General features: G+C 40.8%; 1 protein-coding gene across 6 annotated transcripts in view; it reads right to left on the bottom strand.

The window, feature by feature from the left end:
- The window catches only part of DEPTOR (DEP domain containing MTOR interacting protein), a 156,219-nt gene that overhangs the window by 36,487 nt on the left and 95,307 nt on the right, over positions 1-24,425 (bottom strand). For 3 of the 6 annotated variants that reach the window (XM_036876272.2, XM_036876271.2, XM_057497792.1), the window contains exons 5-8: positions 13,799-13,984; positions 11,918-12,052; positions 7,709-7,779; positions 5,888-5,992 (exon numbers count right to left, since the gene is read on the bottom strand). In XM_036876272.2, coding sequence (XP_036732167.2) covers positions 5,888-5,992; positions 7,709-7,779; positions 11,918-12,052; positions 13,799-13,984 — 497 coding nt within the window. The other 3 variants (XM_057497791.1, XM_057497793.1, XM_036876274.2) reach the window with 3 other exon arrangements.

The raw sequence follows: 24,425 nt of genomic DNA on the forward strand, positions 1-24,425 counted from the left end.
TTGTTGTCGGGCAGCTGCATCTGGGGAGGTCTCTCCCTGCACAGGAGAAACCTCAACGGCACGGGGCTGGGTTCTTGATTCTGATACGGGGCTGGGTTCTTGATTCTGATTCAGAAAGAATTCTTGAGCAGGTTGGACAAGTGAGGGTAAGGAAGGAGTTCATAAAGTGAGAGTAGTTGTGAGTGGCAGCAGCCGTGCAGGCAGCAGAGAGCAAAGATGAACACAGGAAGGAAAGAGAAGCTCAGCATAGGGCAGATCCCTTGCCAACTCCTGAAGCCAGGGTCACCTGGCGTCCAGTGTCCACTTGAACCTTCATGGCTTGGGAACTAAGCCCCCACCACCCCAGGCTTTGGAGGGGGGCCACAGAACACTGGATGGAGTGAGATTATGTTCTGAGAACTTCCCAAAGGCAAAGGAACGAGATTTTCAGGCAGGCTACTAAAGAGCATGATTGCACAGCTGCATTCCTGTCTGGGTCACCCAGGCGATGGCCCAAATCAGAGATCTTAGTAGCCCTTCCTTATTTGTCTTGATGTAGGACAGAGAGAGAAGACTCATGCTTAAGTCTAGAAAACTGAATGAAATAGCAAAGAAACAAAGACATTTACCACTGCCAGAGCACAGAGACAAAACAGAGTAAGCTGAGCAATGTGAAGGCTTTATTTAAGGCACAGTACACACTTGAAGAAAGGGGGTGCAGGCAACCTCAGAGAGGAGGTGTGCTTAAAGCTTAGGATTTGTGTCTTTTGAGGATTTCAAGAATGGGGAAAGGGTGGTGGGAAAGGGGAAGTGTAGGTTTGACATGTGATCGCACAACGTCTATCTCCAGTGAGAGACATTTTATCACCATCCATAGTCTGTCCTCTCGATATTGTGTAAGATAAACTTAATACAAGGAATTCTTTGATCCTTTTCTTCTCCAAGATAATGGTTACCCGCAAGCAATGGGGACATAGCATTTAGGACTGCTTGTCCTGCCTTAAGATGGGGCTGGTTGTTGGCTAATTATCATAAAGTATGTTAGGAATCTTATCTCCAAACACCCTGGTTCTTAAAATGGAATCTTAGCCTCAGGATGGAGACCTCCCTGTTTTACTGTACTATTTATATGTCAGCATTTTTCTTCATAGGCAGGAAAAAGTACTCACGATGCTTGTCCCATGCTTCTGCCCTCCCTCAATATAACCGTCCTGACAATTCATGTTGAATTGAATACAAATTCTCCCCACCAAAGACATGAGAAGGCAGTCGCCTGTGAGCAGTTTACAAAGGGTTTAAAGTTTTACTGGAATATTCTATCTATCAGGCTCTGCCTCATGGGTTTGTCTTTTTTGAAATAATGCAACAGGAAGCAGAGCCCTCTTATTAGGGCTCTGGGACAGAGAGAGGAGGTTTAATGTATCTCTGACATTTACAAGCAGGGTGGCCTTGGGAAAGGGATTAACTGGGTCACAGTTTCCTCATTCACAAAATAGAACACTACATACCTACTTCCAAGAGTTGTAAGAACAATAAAAGAGATGATGCATGTGGAATGTGTGGGGACATGAGGCAGGTGTACAGTGAGTGAATTCCTTAGCTTTTCTATAGAAGCAACAATTCATTGGCTCATTCAACAAATTTGCTTCAAGCACTTACTAAATAACAGAAATTGTGCTAAGTACTAGGACTATAAGAGGTAAAGTCCTTACACTTATGGAGCTATTGGAGACAGACAGATAATAAACATACAAGTATTTTTGGGTTCTGATAAACACTGTCTTGAAAACATAAGCCAGGATAATATGATAGAGTGACTCCAGGAAGACAGAATAACATAGGGTATTTAAGGAAGGCTTCTCCAGAAAACTGACATTTAATCTGAGACTTGAATGACAAAAATGGAACCAGTCATCCAACCCTAGGGAGAAACAAACTTGGTATTTAGAGGGGGAGGCCAGAGGCGAGGTCAGAGTTGCTGTTAGCAAAGCAGGGTAGGTAATGTTATGATCAGCAAGGCCCCGATCATAGAAAGCATCTGGAACTTATCTCATTGTACTGGGAAGCCATTAGAGAATTTTAAGTGTCAGAGTCACTTAATCAGATTCACTTGAGGGGGCAGACCTGGGCACAATCATGATGTGTTTATGAAATGTAAAAATTCTGTCCTGACTAGAGTGCAGGATAACTAATAGACAACCATGCAAAATAAAGTTATTATCAATAATGTGGTCCAGAAATGGGTTTAGCCTTGATATGATTAAAAACAAAAAAGAGGATGTCACTAAAGGTTGTGACATGAAGCCTTGTTTAGTGGTATTTATTAGGCTGTAGCCTGTAGACTGTCTTGGGGAGAAACAATCTTTTCAAAATAGAAAAAAAGAGGCAAGAACTGGGATTATTCCTCCTGGAGCAGTTTCTTCCTCGAGAATTTTGGGTTTGGATGTTGATGTGAAATGGACTCATTTTCAAACAGGGTCTGGCATGGCGCAGGGCCAGGTACAAAGGGCATGTGCAAAAAATTAGTTCCTCCTCTTCTTTCCTACTTTTTTGCCTGGAAAGGAACCAGAAGCTCCTGGTGTGGAATTCCTAAAGGATGAGCGAAGAGTTGCCAGAGGGGAGATGTAGGAAACAATTTCTAGATGCACATGCATTGATTGCATGCAATGAATGCTAAGTCACCTAGTCCAGCCCCCAGCAGCCTAAGAAACCTGAAGAGGTTACAGGCACAAAGAGCTCTCGGGCATCAGGCGAGGTGGCCTAGGCACGGGGTCGCCGATTTCTTTACTCCAATCCAGGGAAGAATGTAAATAAATAACCCTTACAATTCTCCCTAAGGACACATTTTCTTGGGGTTCTTCCAGACTTTACAGAGAAGTAAATTTTAATACAGACACGAGGGATTCCCCTCCTCATGGATAAAGGGCCCCATTTTAACCAGGGTGGAAAGGTCTAGAAGTGTTAATGGGGGAAAACAGTACTTGCTCTCTTTGGTGTAGGGCCTGGCCTGTCCACATATGGGTGGCCCACATCTTAAAACTTTCAATCTCCCAAAAAAGGTAAAACAAAAGAGAGAGAAATGGTACAAAAGAGAAACACAGTTATGTTTTCTCTGCTTTGGCCAGTAAAGCAGTGAAGTTAAGCAGCCCCAGGAGAAAGGCTTTGCCCACATTGGAAAGCAGGAGAAACCAGGGTTGTGACCTGAGGGGTGAGCCTGGCTTTCCGGAGAGTGACACTGAAGGCAAAGTGGAGGACTTTACACTGTTCTGGGTCAGCCCTTGCCAGCCTGAGGTGCTGAAAGGAGTCTTCCAGCCAGAACTTGGGCTATTTCTACCATCTAGACTAAGCAGGTCAACCGTTGCCAAAGTCAGTGGTTCCTTACCCCAGGAGAGGCTTCTATAGGGTCAAACCCCTGTCCTACCCCCCGAGCCCTGTACAACCAGACAGGCTGCCACGCAGTTCTCCCAGGGAGCTGCCGCAGTGTGATAGGTGAGTGGAAACAAGCCCCTAAGACTGGATTATACAAACGGCTTTTCATGTAAGTGAAATTACTCTATAACAAAACCATATAGTAAAATCACAAATAATTTATTCGATAGTGTTTTCTATAAGAAAATAATGTACTAAGCAATTTGTATGAATACACACAGGCAGATTATAGGATGGGCATGGTATTCCCTGTCATGTTCATTTAACCAGTATAATTAAAAAATATTCATTCCAATACAGAGTTTGACCAAAAGCAGTTTCTTAAAACAGTTTTCACACTCTGTCTTAAAAATCTTGATTCCATTAGAGTGTTTCTCTTACATGATAAAATACTGTGCTGTGTTCATTTAAATGTTTTTTTTTTCCTGCTGGGTTTACCAGAATTTTCAATATGCTAATGTGCTTTTGTACTTTGTGAATTTCCAAGAGGGGGATAAAGTGTGCGGCAGCTGAAAAATGTTTTGATCAAACAAGCCCAGGACAGGATATTCCGCTGGACCAGACAGCTGTGTAACACAACACTGGAAATGCTGCTCTAATGAATTCTGTACCGCTCTACAACATACGAAGACCATTGTGCACCCCCTGAGAAACTAAGAATACAAACCATATGAAGTATTAGCTTATGAAAGTGAAAAAATATATATCAGGTTACTCACATACCAGGAAATATACAGTAAGGAGTTACTGTATATTTCATCAATTGACAATGCTTAGAACAGTTATGCATGTTAATCAATGAAGAGGGCCTAAAATCAATTATTTATTTTTGGCCAAGCAAAACAAGGCCTTCAGCTGCAATGTAAATCCATTTCGTTCCCCAAAAGAAGCATGCTGTAAGACAAAGGCCCGTGTGAGTGAATGCATGCTGCAAACTGGAGCACTATGCCAAAAATAATTTATACTAGGTACTTTACTGTGGAAATAAAATATAAAACTCTTCCCACAGCCAAGAGTTCCATCTGAAAATGAAAAATTCAGCCTCAGCACAGATACAAATGCTCGCCTTTATGCTTCTGGGCAACTTTCCTGCTTTGGGTTTCTTTGGTGCTATGCCTGCTACAGTACTGAGAAGGCAGGAAGGGCCTCTAACACAGGCTGACTTAGCCAACCAGGCTTCTGTAACTTGCCCAGAGCATAGGACCTGGCAGGCCTGTGCCTCCCTGCCCGAAGGAGGTGTTCAAATCAGAGTGCAGAGTCAACCCCGACTCCAACCAGCACTGATTACCCAGACAGCCTGTAATTTGTTCTCTGTGCACTGCTGAGCCGTTCTCTGCTGCCCACCTTTCTCTTCCAGTAGGTAAACCAAAGCCAGAGGGTAAGTGCTGGAAGTCAGAGCTGTGGAGATCCACGTCACGCCTCTGGTTAGCTGGTTACTACTCTAGCACAAGGGGTGATGGGAGAGGAGGAAAGACTGAAGAAATGAACAGGGGAATGACCTGCAGCTTTCAAGCCTCTTTCTGCATCCTCCAGTGGTCCCGGATAATCAAGAGATACATCCCCTGTGAAGTGTTTTAAGATGACAGAACAAAACTATGCTAGATAAAAGTGTTTTGAAGCAGAAAACCAACGTTCTAGCATCCTCTTATACTTCTGTATAAATAAAATGTGTGTGTATATATATATATTTTATGTATAAGTAGGAGGATATATACATAATTCCAAGCAGTCTGGAGGGATATAAAGCAACATGTTAACAGTGCTACAGTTTGTTGTAAGTCAATTCTATTTTAATGAAGACACTTAAAAATGTTAAGAGTAATTATCTCTTGAGTTAGGAAAGACTACAGGCAAATATAATTTGTTATGCTTATCTGTATTACTAAAAAAAAAGTAAACATTACTTTCAAAAATCTGACACAATTCAACCTTTTTTTTGATGTTTGTTAGTTTTTGTACTTCATGACATATTTCTGCATATTTAATCCACGAAACAGCAAAAGAAAATATGATTACTATTTCAGAGAGGAGAAAACTGGCTCTGAGCTGTTAATGAACTTGTGCCAAGTCAAAGAGCTAGTAATTAGCAGAACCAAAGTGTGAATACAGGTATCCTCTTTCAAACTCCATGACTGTTCCTATTTGCTCTTTCTTAATGGTATAGAACAGAAGCAGTAGAGTTACTATATAAGATACAAGCAGGAAGAAAGCATTTTATTCTCAAACTCAGTATTGGTTAAGGAGAGAAATGTGAAAAACTAAGGGAGGTTTGGAAACCAGGCAGGCACCGTCAGAGAGTTAGGAAAATGTTTCCTCCTAGTTGCTTCATCATCCGCTCTTGGCTTCATTTCAACCCCATTCAGAAAGGAAAAAGGAAACTTGACAAAAATGGGACCACAACACTTGGGGTGAGAGAGTACAGACAACACTGAACAATGAAATCAGGTAAAGGTACACAGATCTGCTCCACTGGACGTACCTTCATTCCTGCTGCAGCTGCAGGGCCACTGGGGTCCACGGCCTGGATGTGGCACGGCTTACTTCCCCGCACCACAAAGCCCCAGCCAACGGCGTCACCAACAATCTAGAGAGGAAAACCACAATTAGCAATCAGCAGACAGACCCTGGCAATTTGCCTGTCTTTCCAAGGGAGAGAAAACCAGCCCAGGATTAAGTGCATGCTGTGACATATCTTCTCTCCATATCACCTCTACCCTGTTTAGGGAGCAGAATGCTTTGCTTCTATCACAAACACAGGCATATCTAGGTGGAATATGTGGTCAAAAAACACCTGTTTGGCAGCAAGAGGCTTCTTCTGTGAAGGCACTACTTAAATAACTGGCAGATTGCCTGTCTCTTAGGCTGTTACGTAATTTAATATCAGACTCAAATGGAAAGTTCAGAAGATCTTAAAACACATGGTTGAAATTTCTCTCCAGATCCAGTTTCTATTCCAAGTTTTTTCTTTTTCCGTAATGTAAATGACACTTTCTTGATGATCTTGCTACATTACTGAAGTCTAAAGTAACCATTTAAATTATCAGTGGTGGGAAATGCAAAGAGTCTTGGCTTTCTCAAATTTTCTTTACCAAGGAAAGGAAGTGAAAAGGCACAAAAAGTTAACAATTTACAAAAGGATGTTGGTCCAAAAATTGTTTGAAACCTGAGGATGTTTCTTTCCTACAAAATCGTTATTAGAATTGGCAGTTACATCCTCTGGCAGTTATTAAAATTGGCAGTTAGATCCATCTGGCAGATGCATCTCTAATATATACCCCAACTGAAATACACAGGAAACATTCACAATCAATTACCAGCAAAGCTGACATTTAAATTTAAACCAAAATTACTTTGAAAATACAACTGACTATCTCTTGAATGCTGGAGACTGAGGAGAAGCAGGAAAGCAAATGGGATTTTTGTGAACATTCTCACAAGCACCTTGAGGCACTGCACTGTCTTTAGGGTTCACTTTTATTAGTTCATTATACCTAATTGCACTTCCAAATGTACTTCCAAATTACATTTTCCCTGATAAAGACATACTGCCAGTGCTTTTTCATATTGACTGGCCATGACTGGCCCAACCTATTTTAACTCCTCACTGCTCAGAATGTGAAGTAGCCCTTGGCGAATATCTGCAACACGAATGGGTGAGGAAAGACCTTTCTTTCCTCATGGGGAAATAAAAGCCAGAAGACTGAAGGAAAGACAAGTGTTTTAAAGAGGCCAGGGATATGGATGTGAAGAGGCTGAGAGAAAGAGGCAAGGGAAGGAGAGTGGGGAAGGAGATGCCACACAGAGCACTTGGATTCTGTTTGAAGAAAACCAACGGGGCCAGTGGGAGTGGAAAAAAGGCTGAAGGACCTCCAAGACGGGGCAGGTGGTCACGAGGTGCTCACAGGTATGCAATGCTCCCAAATGAGGTCCTTGTATAATTCGAAAGCATCATTCCTTATGGTAGAACAATTTATCCCATGGTTTTCTTTCTTTACCTAAAGACACCCCTAATGTCTTAAGTAATTTTTAGAACTAACTGTAATGCAGAAGGAATTATTGTCATGATTTGCACCATCATTTGCCTTAAAATCTATTTATATTAGGAGATGTACAGAATGGAAATCTCTTTTTTAAGGATACATCAAAAGTTTAAAATGCTATATTGATTATAAATCACACATAGGGAGGAATATTTGGAGCTTTTCAGTTCGACCTTTCAGCTACACATTAATACACTGACATGCTGACATGTCACAGAAAAGTGAAAAGCACAGTTGAAAAACCCAAATGATGAGCCTACCGTGAATGTCTTCCTTGCATATGGAGCCCCGGGAGTGAGCAGTTCCTCAGAGGTGACGGGTCTCTTTAACACTGTAAGACAGACACAGTGTCAAGGTGTAAACCCTCTCAGCCCTTTCTTCATTCATCCAGCAGACACTTCCCAAGTGATCTGCATGTGACCATCAGAGAACAAAAGTGTCAAAGACCTCTGCCTCACAGTTTATACTCTAGCCAAACTGAGACAGAAAATATTCACACACATAAATAACCAGAAACCTAACTTACTATGGAAAGAAGAAATGGAGCAGGGTAAAGGGAAACAAGAGTGCCAGGGGTGGGGTAAGGAGTGGGTGAAATTTTTTCTATAAAGAAAAAGCCACATTTTCTAGTCTTCATATTTCTTTCTTTTAAATCCTCATGTACATTTACTACATCAAAATCTGACTCCAGTGGTACAACATTCCAAGTTAACGCCACACATTTGCACACACCCCACTTACCAAAGCTTTACCTGTTTCCTTGTTCATACCCCAGACTGCACGTCCACACCACCTTTTCCCCTGAATAGTAATACTAGTGAACTTTATCACATCTGTAACATGTGCTAGGCACTACTGTCTCACTGAGTCATCCACAAAGAGTTAGGTTCATCATTGTCTCAGTTTTATTAGTGTGGAGACAGGAGTTTTGAATAGCTAAATAGCTTGTGCTCAAGGGCGCAGAGCTAATGGATAGCAAAATTACAACTGCAAACTCAGGTGTTCGAGGCCTGCACCAATCAGCCATTGTGCTCCACGGTTGCTCCCAAATAAGCACAAGAAAGGGCTCAGAAGTTCCGGAGAGCAGAGGCGTGGGGTCCTTGTAAGACACCTGTTCTCATCAGCTCACTGCTGTTGTCCACCACGATGGCAGAGACAGCAGCCAGTTCCTGACTTGTGGGCTGCCTGAGACCCTGCCAATATGATCATCCCCTCCTATCTTCAGGGAATACATTGTAAGACCCCCAGTGAATGCCTGAAACCTTGGATAATGAACCCTATATTCACTGTGTTTTTGCCTATACGGACATACCTATGATAAAGTTTAATTTACAAATGTAGCATAGTAAGAGATTAATAATACCTAATAATGAAACAGAAAAATTATAATATACTGTAATTTAAGTTAGGTGAATGTGGCCTCTCCACCTCTCTCAAAATATCTTCTTGTCCTGCACTCACCCTTCTTGTGATGTGAGATGATAAAATGCCTATGTGATGAGAGGAAGTGAGGTGAATACAGTGAGCCACGTAGGCATTGTGACTTAGCATTAGGCTGCTATTGACCTTCTGACAGTAAGTCAGGAGGAGGATCATCTGCTTCCAGACCTCAGCTGAACACGGGTGACGGAAAGCATGGAAAGTGAAATCACAGAGAAGGGAAGACTTCCGTAATAAACTTCCCTGTCTATTCTGTGCCCACTAACAACTGGAGAAGCAACAGCACAGCCACCCAGAGCAGCCAGAGGGTCGGGGAACAGGGACCATCCTAACCTAGTACCATCGTGAACTTGAGTGCTACAAAGAAATTGGAGAGGTCAAGGACCCCGGCAAAGTGCAAGCCTCCAATTCCCCTTGCCGGCAGTATTTGGAGGTCAGATATCAGCCCTGGAACAAGTGAGCAGCAGAAAAAGGAAATAGCAGTGCAGGGTAAGGCCTGGATGATCCACCAGGCAGCTGGGCCCTAATAAGCACCTCCTCAGTTAAAGGCAATTCCACCTCTGGGAACTTATCCAAAGAAAACAAAATCGCTAATTTGAAAAGATGTATGTGCCCCTATGTTCAATGCAGTATTATCTACATTAGTAAAGAACAGCATAGGGAACACAGTCAAAAATACTCTAATAAATTTATATGGTGATGGTTACTACACTTGTCATGGCGAGCCATCTAGTAACAGATATAAATGCTGAACCACTACGTTGTACACCTTAAACCAATATAACATTGTATGTCCACTATACTGCAATTTTAAAAAAGAAAAAAAAGTTTCCAATTGCAAGAATAAACAAACAAACAAACAAATAAATAAATGACAGAACCCTTTCAGCAGATGGGCAGAGGGAAGAGGAGTCCATGGTTGAAACTGAGATCTTCTAATTCCCTGCCAGACAGCTCCCTCCCCATGCCCCATACTCCCTTTTGGGGTTTATGAATTTGGGTATAGGAATCACACTTTATTATAATGTGGCAACAATACCGACCACTAATTTTAATACACTTTTTCTCTTTCTCTTGAAAATGTAGAAACCTGGAGGAAGCCCAGGGAACTGCTCTTCAGCTTTTTCTCCTTTTCCTATGGTTGGAAAAGTATTTGCATATGACAATGGTACCAATAACAGTAATGTCTGTAGCAGTTTTTTGGTCTGGCTTAGGGCATTTATATGCAGTACTAAAAATACATATCCTGATGCATATATAATAACACATGATTTTAAATGCCTTACTGGAAAGGCCTGTTGAACTGCTTGAGAAAAAAAAATCACAGGTGAGTTCTTTGCATCTTGGAAACCCTCTTAAGAGTGAGGGAGAAGTTTGTCAAAATGTAAGAGGTAGGGCTTAAGAACCACAGTTAAGTCCCAGCAGCTCTGATGCTTAGAAACCAAAAAAAAGGCAACCTCATCTTTGTTCGCTGCCTGCTTATCAGCAAACCTTTCCTTTAAGCCCAGGGGTGAGGAGAAAGAAGAAACAATTGGAACCCACCTCAGGGAAGATGGGTGTGTAGTTAATTTAAATAATTAACACTTTGCTCTTATTCTACTACCAAATACAATCAAAAACACATAAAATGGCTTTAGCACAACTGACCTTTTCCTGAAACTGAGCTCTTGGCTTTTACCTTTGAGGCTACCTGTCAGACTTCTATCAGGGCATCAGAGATCCCAGTTCTCAGAATACTGTCCTCCTTTCTCATTCTACCTTAGCCGCAATGTTTGATTTACTGAAAAACCTGGTAGTATATGGGTACGCAATGGTTTTCCAGCCAGAGTCAGCATGGAAGCAAGTTTCTTCATTCACTTGCAGGTTACAACTTTATTCTTACGCTAGCCCTCCACAAGGCAGCAACATGCTAGATTAAGAAAATTACCCACTTGCCTAGCTAACATCATTAGATGATAGTTTTCTTTTAAAGCCCTTTGAACACTTACTTGTACTTATTCTCACTAATGTCTAGTGTTTTTTTCCTCCAAAGAAACGATGTATTCACCGAGGAAAGGGGTCATGACCTCTCATCTTAGTATCCCCACCATCTGATGATGAATAAGAGGAATTCCCATGAACAAGAGGAACAAAGTCCCTTCCCTGAAGGTGATACACTGAACTGAGGGTGGACAGGGCATGAGACAAATGGAGTTGAGGGTGTTTTCAAGGCAGTGATCACAGTGATGGACCACGCAACCTAACGACGGGAGGAGGTGGTTAAGCCACAGTGACAAGGGGGTGGTGTCAATGGCTTACAAGTTCCTGTGGACTGAAAGAACTGATTAGATCGTAGCAGGACTGTTTCTAAGTACAAGTGCATCAACAATCTTTGGGCCTGGATTTTTTTCTGGAATGTAAAGGCCATGGGAGTTGAAAAGTAGAGGGTGAATCCACAAGGCACCGAGTCAATTCCAGGGACAGCTGGCTTTGCATACATCCATGCTTCTTCCCCATCAGGGCCAGCACCCAACCAATCTTTACAAATATCTGTTGCAGTCTGGGGAAGTGCTATTTCCCCTGCTGTGGAGAACACTGATATTCTGCTCAAACCCTTTGTGGACTGAGGAGTTTCTCCCAGCTGCTGGGACTGCCTAATGACAGACAGCCCTCAGACTGCTAATAACCCATAACAATCTTTGCATCTCTGAAGAGAGCTAGCTTGCCCAAGGTCATGAACTCCAGGAGCAGCCAACATCAACTGACTGATCAACATGGGGGTGGAAAAGCCTGGCCACCTCACCCCAAGCTGAGACAACCTGCAGGGCCACCCCAACTCCAGACTCCCCTGGTGGTCGGCTGAAGCCTCAATGAGACCAATTCTCCCCCCACCCAAAGCGTCCTCCTTCCCTTCCATCCAACAGGTGTTGACCTGGAGAGCCCGTGGTGGTAAGATTCCCACACGCTGGCCTCCCTCTGAGATTCCGCCTCCCAGGGAGCCGGGGCTGCACATCAGCCCGAGTGCGCCGGGCTGCCCTTTGCTCACTCACCAGACTTGGGGTTGCAGAGCACAGGGGGGCTGCCGCTGAGGGTGGGGCTGCTGCTGAAGTAACCACTGCTGCCACAGCTGCTCATGCTGCTCCTCCTCCCCCCTGACACGATCTTGATCTCCGCGCTGGGGCTGACTGTGTGGGCGGAAAACACGCACGGTCACTGGCGGTGGTCGGGGCTCCCCGGAGCACACGGGCTCAGCTGCGAGGCACAGCGAGGCGAGGCTCATGTGTCAGAGAAAGCACTCTGCCCTTGGAGGCAGAGAAGCAAGGGTTTGAACTGCAGCGCTGTCGGGGCCATTCCCTGCAGTTCTCTGAGCCTCAATTTTCCCAACTGTAAAGTGGGAATACTGCTATCTCATAGGATTGGTACAAGGAGTAGAGTATATAATGTATATGAAGCGCTTTTAGTATAGAAGATATTATTTCAGAGACAATGGAGCCCATACCGAGCAGCCCCTGGAAGGAAGTAAATGAAGTGATGGCTATATAATAATGAATTAACATCTAGAACTCTCTGTTACAGAGTTGGCCAGCTGTCAAAAGGAAGAGGACGGCAAGGCATATGATCAAAAGTAAGAAGCCATGGCGTGTACTCTGCTTAGTGTCTGGCCCATGGAAAGCACAAAATAAAAGCTGGCTTTTATGGCAACCGTGGTCACCACATTCTCCTTATTATCACGGTCACCTGTGCAGGCCTACTGGGCCCTGTTAAACAGGCAAAATCTTAGTACCAGTGAGAACGTAGTAATCCTGCATTTGTGGAAGACTGCAACCTTAAGGGCACACAAGTGGTGGCTCCTGACCCTCAGCTGGTGTTTGCTTTCCCAGAGCATCTCTTGGTTCGTTCTTTCCTCCACCCCAGCTGAGTCTGAGGAACATGGGATGGGAGGGTTGGAGTGGAAACCATTTAACAGAAGCACTGGAGTGAAGACAGAACTGGTGGGAGATCCCACTCTGTCCACCACTTTCTAGCTGTGTAACCTTGAGCAAGCCACTCAAAGGCCCCATGCCTCAGTTTCTCCATCCATAACATGGGAATAGGAAAGTCTTTCCTCTTAGGATATTGTAAGAATTAGATGAGAAAATTCATGCACCCAAGTGTGGCTCAGTGCCTGAAGCACAGAAATGCCTCCACATAGTTGCCAGTGCTCTCTCTGTCACCTCCTAGACATCAGCAAGACACACATTTTCATTTTGCCCTGGGTCTCATGTGAAGCCCAGAACTTCCCAACCACAGGCCAACCAAGTCCTTGCATCAGTGCCAAGTTTTCAGAGGAATGAGATACCCCTTTAAGCACCTCATCTTCTCACACAGATTGACACCTCCAGCTAACCGGATGAACATCAGTCACCATCATTCCTGTCAGGGTTAACTGTAAACAGGAGGCTGTCTGACCTTACAGGCAACATCCCGGCTCTGGGCTTTAAGGGCTCCAGTGGCTGCCTTTCATACAGTGGTTCTGTTCTGTGGCACTCCTGCATGATGGATTGACAACTGGTCGCCTTTTAGTTGTATATGCCCTCAGAAGTCTTTATTTGTCCTTAAAAATACAGCTTTTCAATGCCGTGATTTAGAAAACTGGATAATGAATGATATGTAAGAATTGTTTGTAACTGAAATGCACATAAGGTATGCGGGAGAGCTTGTGAGGTCTTCTAAAATTGGAACACATAATTTTATAAAACGGACTTCACGACATTTCAGTTGGCTGCCCAAGAACAATTTGGCTGTGTTTCCTTTTCCCTCTTGCACATACTTCTTGGTTATGAATAAATACAAATTTGCCAGAGAAGCAGCATTTCACAAAGATGAGTTATTACTATACCTTGTCTCAAAAGACAAATACATGTGATCAAATAAACAATGGACCTGAATACCTGACATAAAACTGGTAGATTTTCGATTGTCATGGCTCTGCTTCCTCAGGCAGAAGGGGCTGTCGTGTGTTTCCTGGGAGGAGGGCGATTTTTCATTGAGCAGCTCCATGAGCCTTCGCCTCCGACGGAAGTTCATTCTGAACTGGTAGAGCAGATTGCTGTCCACAAATGGGTGCTTGTTGGACACTGGGAAGAAGAAATGACAGATGAGATTCGCTGGAGTCCTGGCCACACAGCAATGCAGCCAGAAGACTCCAGCTGCCAGAGGCAAAAGTCTTGAGACAGAGTATAATCCTACAGATGCTGCATGGCTTATAGGCCACATGTGGTGGCAGATTCTTTCCACGTGTCATGCACTTTAAAAATTCACTAACCAATTCCTCTGGGGGAACTTGGCCACAGTGGAGCACGTGGGTTCTCCATGATGGTAAAGGAGCTCCCTCATGCTATTTCTGGATAACTTCCCCCTCCAAGTCCCTATTGCCTACAAAGCATTAACATGTTCTCCTCTACCATGTAATCATTATATAATGATTAGAATATTATATGAATGGACACAGTATGTAGCCACTTAAGATCAGTGTTTAATGAACAAATGCTATACAATGGTAAGTATGCCCGGTTGGTTAGTGGCAGAGGCACTGTTAGTCCCCTGCTCTCTGCCACCAAGTCCATGTCCTTTACACTATCTTACAACACATCTCAGGTGGTCAAATGTTGAGTGTTATCTTGATTTCTGTAATGTATGGGCTGTCATCTCAGCCCATCAGTGTTTAACAACGCCTGAGTGCCCACTGATTGCCATCTCGAGGCCACTCTGCTGAAGCTGAGTCATAATAATGACACCAGGAGCTCACTTACTATTTACCATTGTACTAAGGTTTGTTTCTGAGGAGAATCTGTACTTGAGGGGGCCTAATCATGCCAGTCTGTCAACTCAAAATCGGCAAATACAGCTACCTTCATACAGCATTTCCTATGAATCCAGCACTACTTTAAGTCTTCTTTGGGTATTTTTTAGAATTATAATAACAGCCTAGGATATAGGTACTACTATTTTCTTCCCCATTTTTTGATGAGGAATCTGAAACCCAGCGAAGACACAGTAAATGGCAGAGGTAGAAGCAGAACTACAGTATCTGATGCCAGAGTTCAAGTTCTAAACCACTGCTCTCAACTCCCTCTATGAGAAACAATTCCTGTGTTTGTTTAGGACATCATAAAAAGTTGAAAGAATGTTACATAAACTGCTAATGTATGGCTACTAGATTGAATTTATACCCAACTACACATTATCATTTATATCTTAGGCAATAAGGTACAAATCAGGTATGAAGTCCATTTGCAACCTCAATTTTATCCAAGTCAATGGTATTTAGTGTACACAGTTGTGCAACCTTCCCTGCAATCCATGTTAGAACATCTTCATCACCCCAGAAGGAAACCCTGTACCCATTAATAGTCACTCCCCATGTCGCCATGGCCCTATCCCTAAGCACATACTAATCTACTTTTTGTATCTATGGATTTGTCTATTCCAGACAGTTCATATAAATAGAATCACACACTATGTGGTCCTTATAACTAGTTTCTTTCATTTAGTGTAAGGTTTTCAAATTCCATCCACATTGTAGCATGTATCAGTACTTCACTCATTTTTATTGCCAAGTAATATTCTATTGTATGGACAGACAACATTTTGTTTATCCATGTATCACTTAATGGATATTTGAGTTGTTCACACTTTTCGGTTATTATGAATCATGCTGTTATTAACATTCACATACAAATATATCTTCATTTCTCTTAGGTTAATAGATACAAGGAGAATGGCAGAATTTTAAGACAATTCTACATCTGATGATTTGAAGAATTGTCAGACTCTTCTCCAAAGAGGATGTCCATTTTGACATTCCCACCACTAGTGTGGAAGGTTCCAATTTTCTCACATCCTGATTACACTTTCTATTGTCACATTAGACCTATCCTAATGGGTGGGAAATGGTATCTTACTGTGGTTTTAATTTGCATTTCCCTGATGGCCAATGATATTGAACATGTTTTTATGAGTTCCTAGTCCATTTGTGTATCTTTTTCGGAGAACTGTCTATCCAGATCCTTCACCATTTTTTTTTAACTGGGTTGTCTTTAAAGAAAAAAAAGATTTTATTTTTTAAAGCCATTTTAGGTTCACAGCAAAACTGGGCAAAGAGTACAGAGAATTTTCATATACTCTCTGCCCCCCAACACACAACATCCCCTACTGTCAATTATCAATAATAGTATAGTTGTTAAAATTGATGAACTTACATTGACATGTCAGTATCACCCAAAGTCCACAATTCACATGAGGGCTCATATTTGGTGTACATTCTTTGGATTTTGACAAATGTAGAATGATATGTATCTACCATTATAGAGTCATATAGAAACTGTTCCAATGTCCAAAAAGTCCTCTGTGCTCTGCCTATTCATCCCTCTCTCCTCCCTAGCCTTGACAACCTCTGCTCTTTTGACTGTCTCCAGAGTTCTGCCTTTTCCAGAACGTCATATAATTATAACCTTTTTAGATTATCTTCCTTCACTTACTATGTGCATTTAAGGTTCCTCTATGTCTTTTCGTGGCTAGAGAGCACATTTCTTTTTAGCACTGAATAATATTCCATTTTATGGATATACCATGGTTTATTTATCTATTCACAACCAAGAGGACATCTTGGTTGCTTCCAAGTTTTGGCAATAAGAATAAAGCTGCTATAAACATCCATATGCAGTCTTTTGCGTGGACATGAGTTTTCAGATCCTTCGGGTAAATACCATGGAGCATGATTGCTGGATCTTATGGTACGAGTTTGTTTAGTTCTGTAAGAAACTGCCAAACCAGCTTCTGAAGTGGCTATACCATATTGCATTCCCACCAGCAATGAATGAGAGTTCCTATTGCTCTACATCCTCTCCATTATTTAATATTGTCAGCATTTTGGATTTGGGCCATTCTAACAGGTGTGTAGTAGTATATCATTGTTTTAATTTGCAATTTCCTAATGATATATGATGTTGAGGATTTTTCCACTTGTTTATTTGCCATCTGTATATTTTCTTTGGTGAAGTGTCTGCTCAGGCCTTTGGCCCACTTTTTAATTTAGATTGCTCATTTTCTTATCATTGAGTTTTAAGAGTTATTCATATATTTTAATAACAGTTTTTTTTTCCAGATATGTCTTTTGTAAATATTTTTCCCAGTCTGTGCTTGTCTCCTCATTCTCTTCATGGGTTGTCATTTCATTATTAAGTTGTAACTGTTCTTTATGTATTTTAGATACAAGCCCTTTATCAGGTATTGTATTTGCAAATATTTTCTCCCATTCTGTGAGTTCTCTTTCACTTTCTTGATAGTATCCTCTGAAGCACAGAAGTTTTAAATTCTGACTATGACTACCTTTCTAATTTTATATTTTTTAATCTATTTTTTTTTCTGTTGTCACTTGTGCTTCTGGTGTCATGTCTAAGAAGCTATTCTATAAGCATTTTTAAAATAACAATTAAAAAAATTTCTTCACCTAAACAGGAAGAACAATGGGCTCTCTATGGATTGGCAAAAAGGCAACACTTCGTAAATATATGTACATGCCTGAATGTCTTAGCCATATTATTTACTTAAAGTTTAACTGTAGAATATGGAATGGAAATTAGAATGGAAGAATTTATCATCACTTTTAAATCTACTTTTAGTTTGTAAAATATCTTACTTTTCTAATCAAAAAAGTTTTACATGTTCACTTTTAAAAACAGAAAAATATAGAAAGGTCCCCATGCCTTTAACACAATAGAATTATCTATCTATCCACTATTTATTTAACTATGTTGAGCAAAAAACAGGGCTGCCAAATACCAAAATTTGATGGAAAGGATTTAATTTACCTTTTGTTCAGTACTTAAATATTGGCTCATTCTTATTCATTTATACTATGAGTACCTAGAGGACAGTCATGTAAAAATAAGAATCATCACTGCTCTGAGAGCTAAGAATTCAAAGAGAAATTACATAACATATCCATGACCTCAAAAAGCTCATAGTCCAGCAAAGGAAATAAAACAAGATCACATAAAACTATATCACAAGATAGAAAACTCAAGTGTCTTAAGGAAATTATACATAAAGTGCTACAGAAATTCAGAGTAGAGATTATTTTCAGCCTATGGGTGAAAAGAGATTCATTAAAAATCGACATTAACTGAAAATAAATGCATACATATAAGAAGCTTCTTTGGAAACATGAAGGAAAACCCCAAATCAACAATCAAATCCAAAAAATTAGAAGATAAAAGTTCAACCTAACAACAAAGAACTTAAAAGGTTCTTTCAGGTAGGAAGGCTGTCTCGGCCTCCTCTCACCAATGAAGGAAGTAAGACGATATGCCCAGAAGGTTAGAGGCAGCGGCAGTGTTAGTCCCCTGCTCTCTGCCACCAGTCCAACATCCTTTCCATTATCCTACAACACATCTCAGGTTGTCAAATGTTGAGTGTTATCTTGATTTCTGTGATGGGCGGGCTGTCATCCCAGCCCACCAGTGTTTAACAAAGCTATGGGGTGCCCACTGATTGCCATCTCGAGGCCACTCTGCTTGCTGAAGTTGAGTCATAATAATGACACCAGTAGCTCATTTTCCCATTGTACTAAGCATTTTATCAGGATTATACAATACCATCCTCACAATCACACTGTAAGAAGATCGCTACTATCTTCACCTTACAGTGGAACAATCGAGACTTAAGGCAGTTCAGTAACTTGCCCAAGGCCAGAAAGCTAAGGCTTTTGAACACAAAGCAACACGTTTACCTAAAAACACAGGCCACAAGGTACTGGAAAAAATTCTAGACGTTTTAGTAAATGTCATCTCCAACACTCCCTCCCAGGTTCACCATAGAGTTTATCTTTATTTTCTTTCTATCACCTACATACCTAGTGATAGCGAATCTTCTTGCGACACTTACCATATTGTAGAGGAATATGGGTTTTTTGTTGTTTTGTTTTGTTTTGTGGTGGTAGGGGAATATGGGCAAAACTGCAGTATTTCCAGAACTTCTTGCCTGGTCTTGTGCATCTCCATATCAATAGGCGTTTCCAAGAGTGGAGAGAAGTAGCCATCTCCATATCAATAGGTGATTACAAGGGTGGGGAGAGCGAGGCCCAGGGGAGTTTGGTGGCGTCCCTTTTTTACAGATGGATGGTGAGAGACACGGCCAGCAGAAGTGGATGCCTGCTTGTAGGCAATAAATGAGCTTCTCCCACCTTATTTCTCCCTTTGACTGATTTCAGTTTCAAAGGTAATTTGCCCCAGGCTGGAAGAAAAATTTCCCCTACCCCCGGAGTAATGGGGGCACATCCCTTTCCCCTCTCACTCTTCTTGAGAGCCCAGACCGTGTCTTAATCATTCTGCCATCTTCAAATGCTAGACTACAGTATGTGTGGCCCAGAAAAGGTGCTTAGAAAATGGTTGGGAGTGAACAGACCATGGTGGGTAGTCAGAGGAATATAGACGTTGTTCAGAACACAGCTAATTTTGAACTATTTAGTGGGTAGTCTATGCTGCCAAACCAAGCTGTGGGCTCATGGTAGGTCATAAAGAGGTTGCTGGTGCATGGGGAAATTAGAATGTAAAAGAAAATGCATTTAGTTTTTCCTAAAACTAAGTATGTTCCATTTAAAGACTTACCTTTATTCTAAAATTATATCACCATGACTATTTTTGTTCATTCATCCATCATTTATTCAGCTAACATTCATTGGGTTAGGCTGACTATATGCCAGGTAATTTTCTTATCCAGTGTTTCACGAAACGATGGTAAAGATAAAAGCTGTTGTTTTTTTTTTAAGTACTCATTCTTAGCAATTATTTTTTTTGGACTGTAAAATTCAAAATTCTGTAAGCCACTGGGAAAATAATCTAATACAACCCATTAAGAAACATATTAACTCCTTTATCAGTAATGCTAACGGGGTAACAGACTTCCTGGGTGATTCACAAACAGCCTCGCAACCCTTCTAGGTCAAAAAGACAAATGCAGTATAGGGTTGTGACTGTATCACCCACGTTTGCTAACGAATAATTATTTTAGTTACATGTGAATATCAGAGTCTTATAAAGGTGGGTCCCTATTAAAAGAGTATATCCAATATTTAATCTGATGATTCATACACATGTTTCAGAGTCTTTAAATGTCGATAAACTACTCACTTGGGCTAAATGAATGACACTGGCCACAAAGACAAATACACTTAATTCAGTTGTAGTTCTGTATGATCCTAGTAAATCATACATTCTTGAATTCAGGAGATGCTGAAGATATCCTGGACCAAGAGATAAGCCAATTACGCTTTGATATGATATTTACAAATTGTGGCTCTTTTGTGCTTAGTCAAAGTTTTACATAAATTTAATACATCACTACATTCAGTACTATTATAATAAAATTTTGTAGATATGCTATTTGTTTCTGGCAACATTCTCCGAGTTTATTGTGATTTAAAAAATCCTCGAGTTGACTTTGGCAACAGCTTTTAAATTATAAACTGAAAATACATAGCTCCATACACATTTATTAACACTAACTATCTTTTCTTTGTACAGTGAATCACAGAAAATGCTGCTCTGCTATAAATAAAGCCAGAGAAACATTCTGAATCTGATTCCGGTCAAAGACAAAAGCACTTTAAAAATACTTTTAATTGAAGTGGAAATTTGACTACTAATTTAATCTCCTCAGGCTTTAACTACCAACCCAGAATTAAAATTCAGTCATCCACCTCCCAGGCTCTACACCAGTTATACCTAAAAGGGTAAACATACCATCTGAGATAAGATACAAGGGGTTAAATTTAAACAGTCCTTCATTACCTTCTCTCTCCAATACTGTGGTTGACCTTAAGTGTGAACAAATCAGGGAAGACAAGCTCTGGATGAGATAGTAGACTACACATGTTAAGTACAATGCCAAGCAGATTGTAAGAACTTGATAAATTGTACCTTTATTATTTTACAACCATTGTTGTTGTTTTTACTGTTACCATGATTTACTAATGCTATACTGCCACGTGGCTTATGGGAGTTCAATTTCATGAGACCCCTCCTTTAACGTCCCATTCAATTTTCTAGGACTTATTTGGATTTTAGTGCCTCTGAAGCAGCCATGCTCTGTGAAATGAAGGTCTCCAAGTGTTCGTGCTCCAGCTGTGTGGCTGGCACAGATGGAGTCAAATTCTTCTCGAAGAACAGAGAAGTGACAAGTGCATGTGTCAGCTACATTGTTTTCAACGAATTATTTTGCTTCTAAAACTTTTCTTCTTTTTCTCTCTCATTCCAAGTTTAATGACACAAACATTGCGCTTCATACATTTGCTTTGTTTGTGAGTTAGCCCGAGGTGTAACATATCTATGCTACAAAATCATAGCTACAAAAGCTGGAAGAGTACGGGCAGCCATATTATATCATCAATCAATCACACACGGCATCCATTTATTCAACACTCTGAGCACCTACTAAATGTCGCACACTGTCCCAGTTGTCTCTCAGCATGGGGGTTGGAATATGACTCCTTCATTTGCTCAGCCTTTCAAGTTCACTGAAGCTGCTAAAAACAACATTGTTTTATACAAGAACAAAACTATTAAGTTGGGACTTTACTGAAAACTCTCTTACACAAAATAACTTTTAGAAAATAACGTTAGGCAATGAAGAGCAAAGGTTCTAGGTCTAGAAATCCTCAGTTTTGATCCCAGTTCTGCCACCTTTGCTAGCTGAGTGATTTGGGCAGCTTACATTTTAAGCCTCAACTTTTTTGCATAGTTTTGCTGTAAAGAAGAAATGGGATAATTTATACAAGAGATATGAAATGGGTTGACAAAGTCTAGTGTTTTAAGTGTTCTTAGACTTCCTGGGACTGACTTTAGCCTTTGGTGATGTAAGTTCCTGCAGAGAATCTGTTTATTCTGTCTGTCTTTTCTGCCCTTCATCCAAAGAAGATTTTGCCTGTCTCCCATGGGCAGTTCTGCCACCATTTCATTCATAAAAAATATAAAATCTTAATCAGGCATCCATATTAAGTTGGGCAAATATCCCACTGGAAGATACTTAAATCTCAGAAGTCAAAGGAAAGCAAGAAATACAGGAGTGAGTTAAGACACAGGAAGTTTTAGGAAGTAAGTAGATTAAGGAAGCTAGAATTTTTTTTTACTGCCACAAATTACATGTGTAGAGTCTCAAGAAATAAAACAACAGCTAAATGACATACAGTTTATATTCCAGAGAGAGAAGAGTTGGTACTTTCTACATGTACATGGCCTCCTCTACATTATATACAAAAGTCATTTGCTAAATAGGCAACTTGCTCTTTGTTAAACACAGAAAAAATTACTTAAAGATCTGTGGAAAAAAAATAAAAGGAGAGAGAAACCAAGGAGGACAGTGACTGGTGTCTCTAAATCTTGGGGTTGTTCCAATTCCTTGTTTCTCAAACCCCAATGCTATACAGGAGCTTCATATGATAGTAAATGTTGTGACATATGCAATGTAACGAATTTTGTTCTTTGCCCTTTGAAAATATTAATCTATAGGCAGGAAGAAAAAAGAAGAGACAATGCTCAAAGCTGACATTCAAAATCTAATATTCTAGCTGTGCTCTTATCTACAGCTGTAATTGAAAATCGACCATATTTTACTCATCCAATTTATAACTTCTGGGACTTTCCAAACCTTCCCTTTTGCATCAGTAGAATTCTCTAGGGGCTTGGCATGGTTTAGTATTAAATGAGACATAAAATAGGAGGAAAAGCAGACACAGCCAGAGGCTGAAGCAATGTAAATACAAGAGGATCTTATTGCTGAGGAAAGTGGGTGTTGTAGAAGTACTAAATTCACAACGTTGTTTTTACGTGGTAAAAGAAAACAGATCCTCATTCTCTGTATGCCTGTACTTTCCAGAAAACACGAGGGGAGGTCATGTAGTGTACCAAAGTAATAGAGTGACATAGTTCAAACATATCCATCTTTTTATGGATAATGCAGCTAAATTTTTTCCCTTATAAATTATTAAGACAATTTTAGCAAACAAAGAAATTTTTAAAAGCTAATTATCTAGAAGAGGGAAATTGGCTTCAACTCCACTCACACCTGCATATAATAAATATACAAACTTATCATCTTGAGCCCTACAAGTTCAGCTAAACATAAAATACATTTTAGGCTACTTATCTAGTTGGAGAAAGGAAGGTCATTTACTTTCATCCATCCTTGAAAGGTTTGCTGGCAAATGACATAACCCAACAGGTATCATGAAATAAAGTGAACTGAATTCAGCAGTAGGGTAAGGAGGCGTGGGGTGGGATGCGGGAAGAGAACAGGGAGACATCAATTGTTCCCTGGATGACACTTCATCAAAACTTTTTTAAAAGATGGTCTTGGATTTGGGATTATATATATAATCTAGGTAAAAAGAGGGCTTAAACAGAAAGGGAAATAAGGATAATGACTTCTATAATGAGGAAGAAGAGAGATCAGCAAAGAGGAGGTTTACAACTGCAAACTGGCTGGTGTCAAAACTACAAGGTCTTCAAGGTCACCTGAGAGATGGAAGACCCTCACAAGCAGCCACAATTAGCCTCCTCAGCATCGCTGCATTCCACAGGGGATGTGCCCCACCACTCCACGCAGTGTACAGTGAAGGGTGAAGGATCATTCTGAGCCAACGAGGATGTCACTCTGTCCTGCCCGTTGCTCCAATTCCTCTTGCTGGCCTTCTTGCTTTCAACTATCGATCCCTGCAACAACTCCTAAAAGGATCACTTAGCACCTATAGACATTGCTTAAAGTACTGACAAACCTCAAGGATAAATAGATGGCAGATCTAGCCCTCAAATAGGCAAATAAAGTCTGCAAATGAGAATTCTAAAAGACAAATACATTTTGCATGCAAAAATGCTGCAACTTCCCTGCCAAGGAGACAAAACCTTTCAGTTGCTTCACATGTCCGGGGATGGATCTGCACTCGATCTGTATTCTTTTGTCTCCCTGCTCCCACCAGATCACAGTCCTACAGAGTGCAAGCATCCCAGGTCACTTAGTAGGTCGCATATTTAAAATTTTGCCAAGATTGAAAATTATTAATACTATACTTTTATGGGTTTGGCAGAAAATATGAATTGAGAATGAACCACAACAGAAGATTAAAGCTATTTTTTAAAGAAAATCTGAACTGTACTTAAGGCCTTAACTACCCATCTCAAACCATCCTACAGGGATGCAAGAGTTGGAAAATCTCTGTTTCCTAGGGCAGCAGAAGTCCTTGATTCAAGAACGTTCAATAATTGTGTTCAAGTGCCTACGCCATATAAGGACAGTGCTAGGTGCTTGGGATACTAAACGCTTCAAAAGGTAATAACAGTGGTGAGTCAGAGAACTAAAATAATTACTTCCTGAGCACTAACAACATTAAGAAGAGGATATGAAAGCAGGAAATTGACTTTAGGGTATAAAGTCCTATTAACTGATATTACTAAAATAAAACACTTCACATGCGCACGGTTGGAACCTAATTACACTTCTTTAAGAGACAGAAGAGAGGAGAGG

Source organism: Manis pentadactyla, chromosome 3, assembly GCF_030020395.1.
Source record: "Manis pentadactyla isolate mManPen7 chromosome 3, mManPen7.hap1, whole genome shotgun sequence".
Classification (NCBI taxonomy): domain Eukaryota; kingdom Metazoa; phylum Chordata; class Mammalia; order Pholidota; family Manidae; genus Manis; species Manis pentadactyla.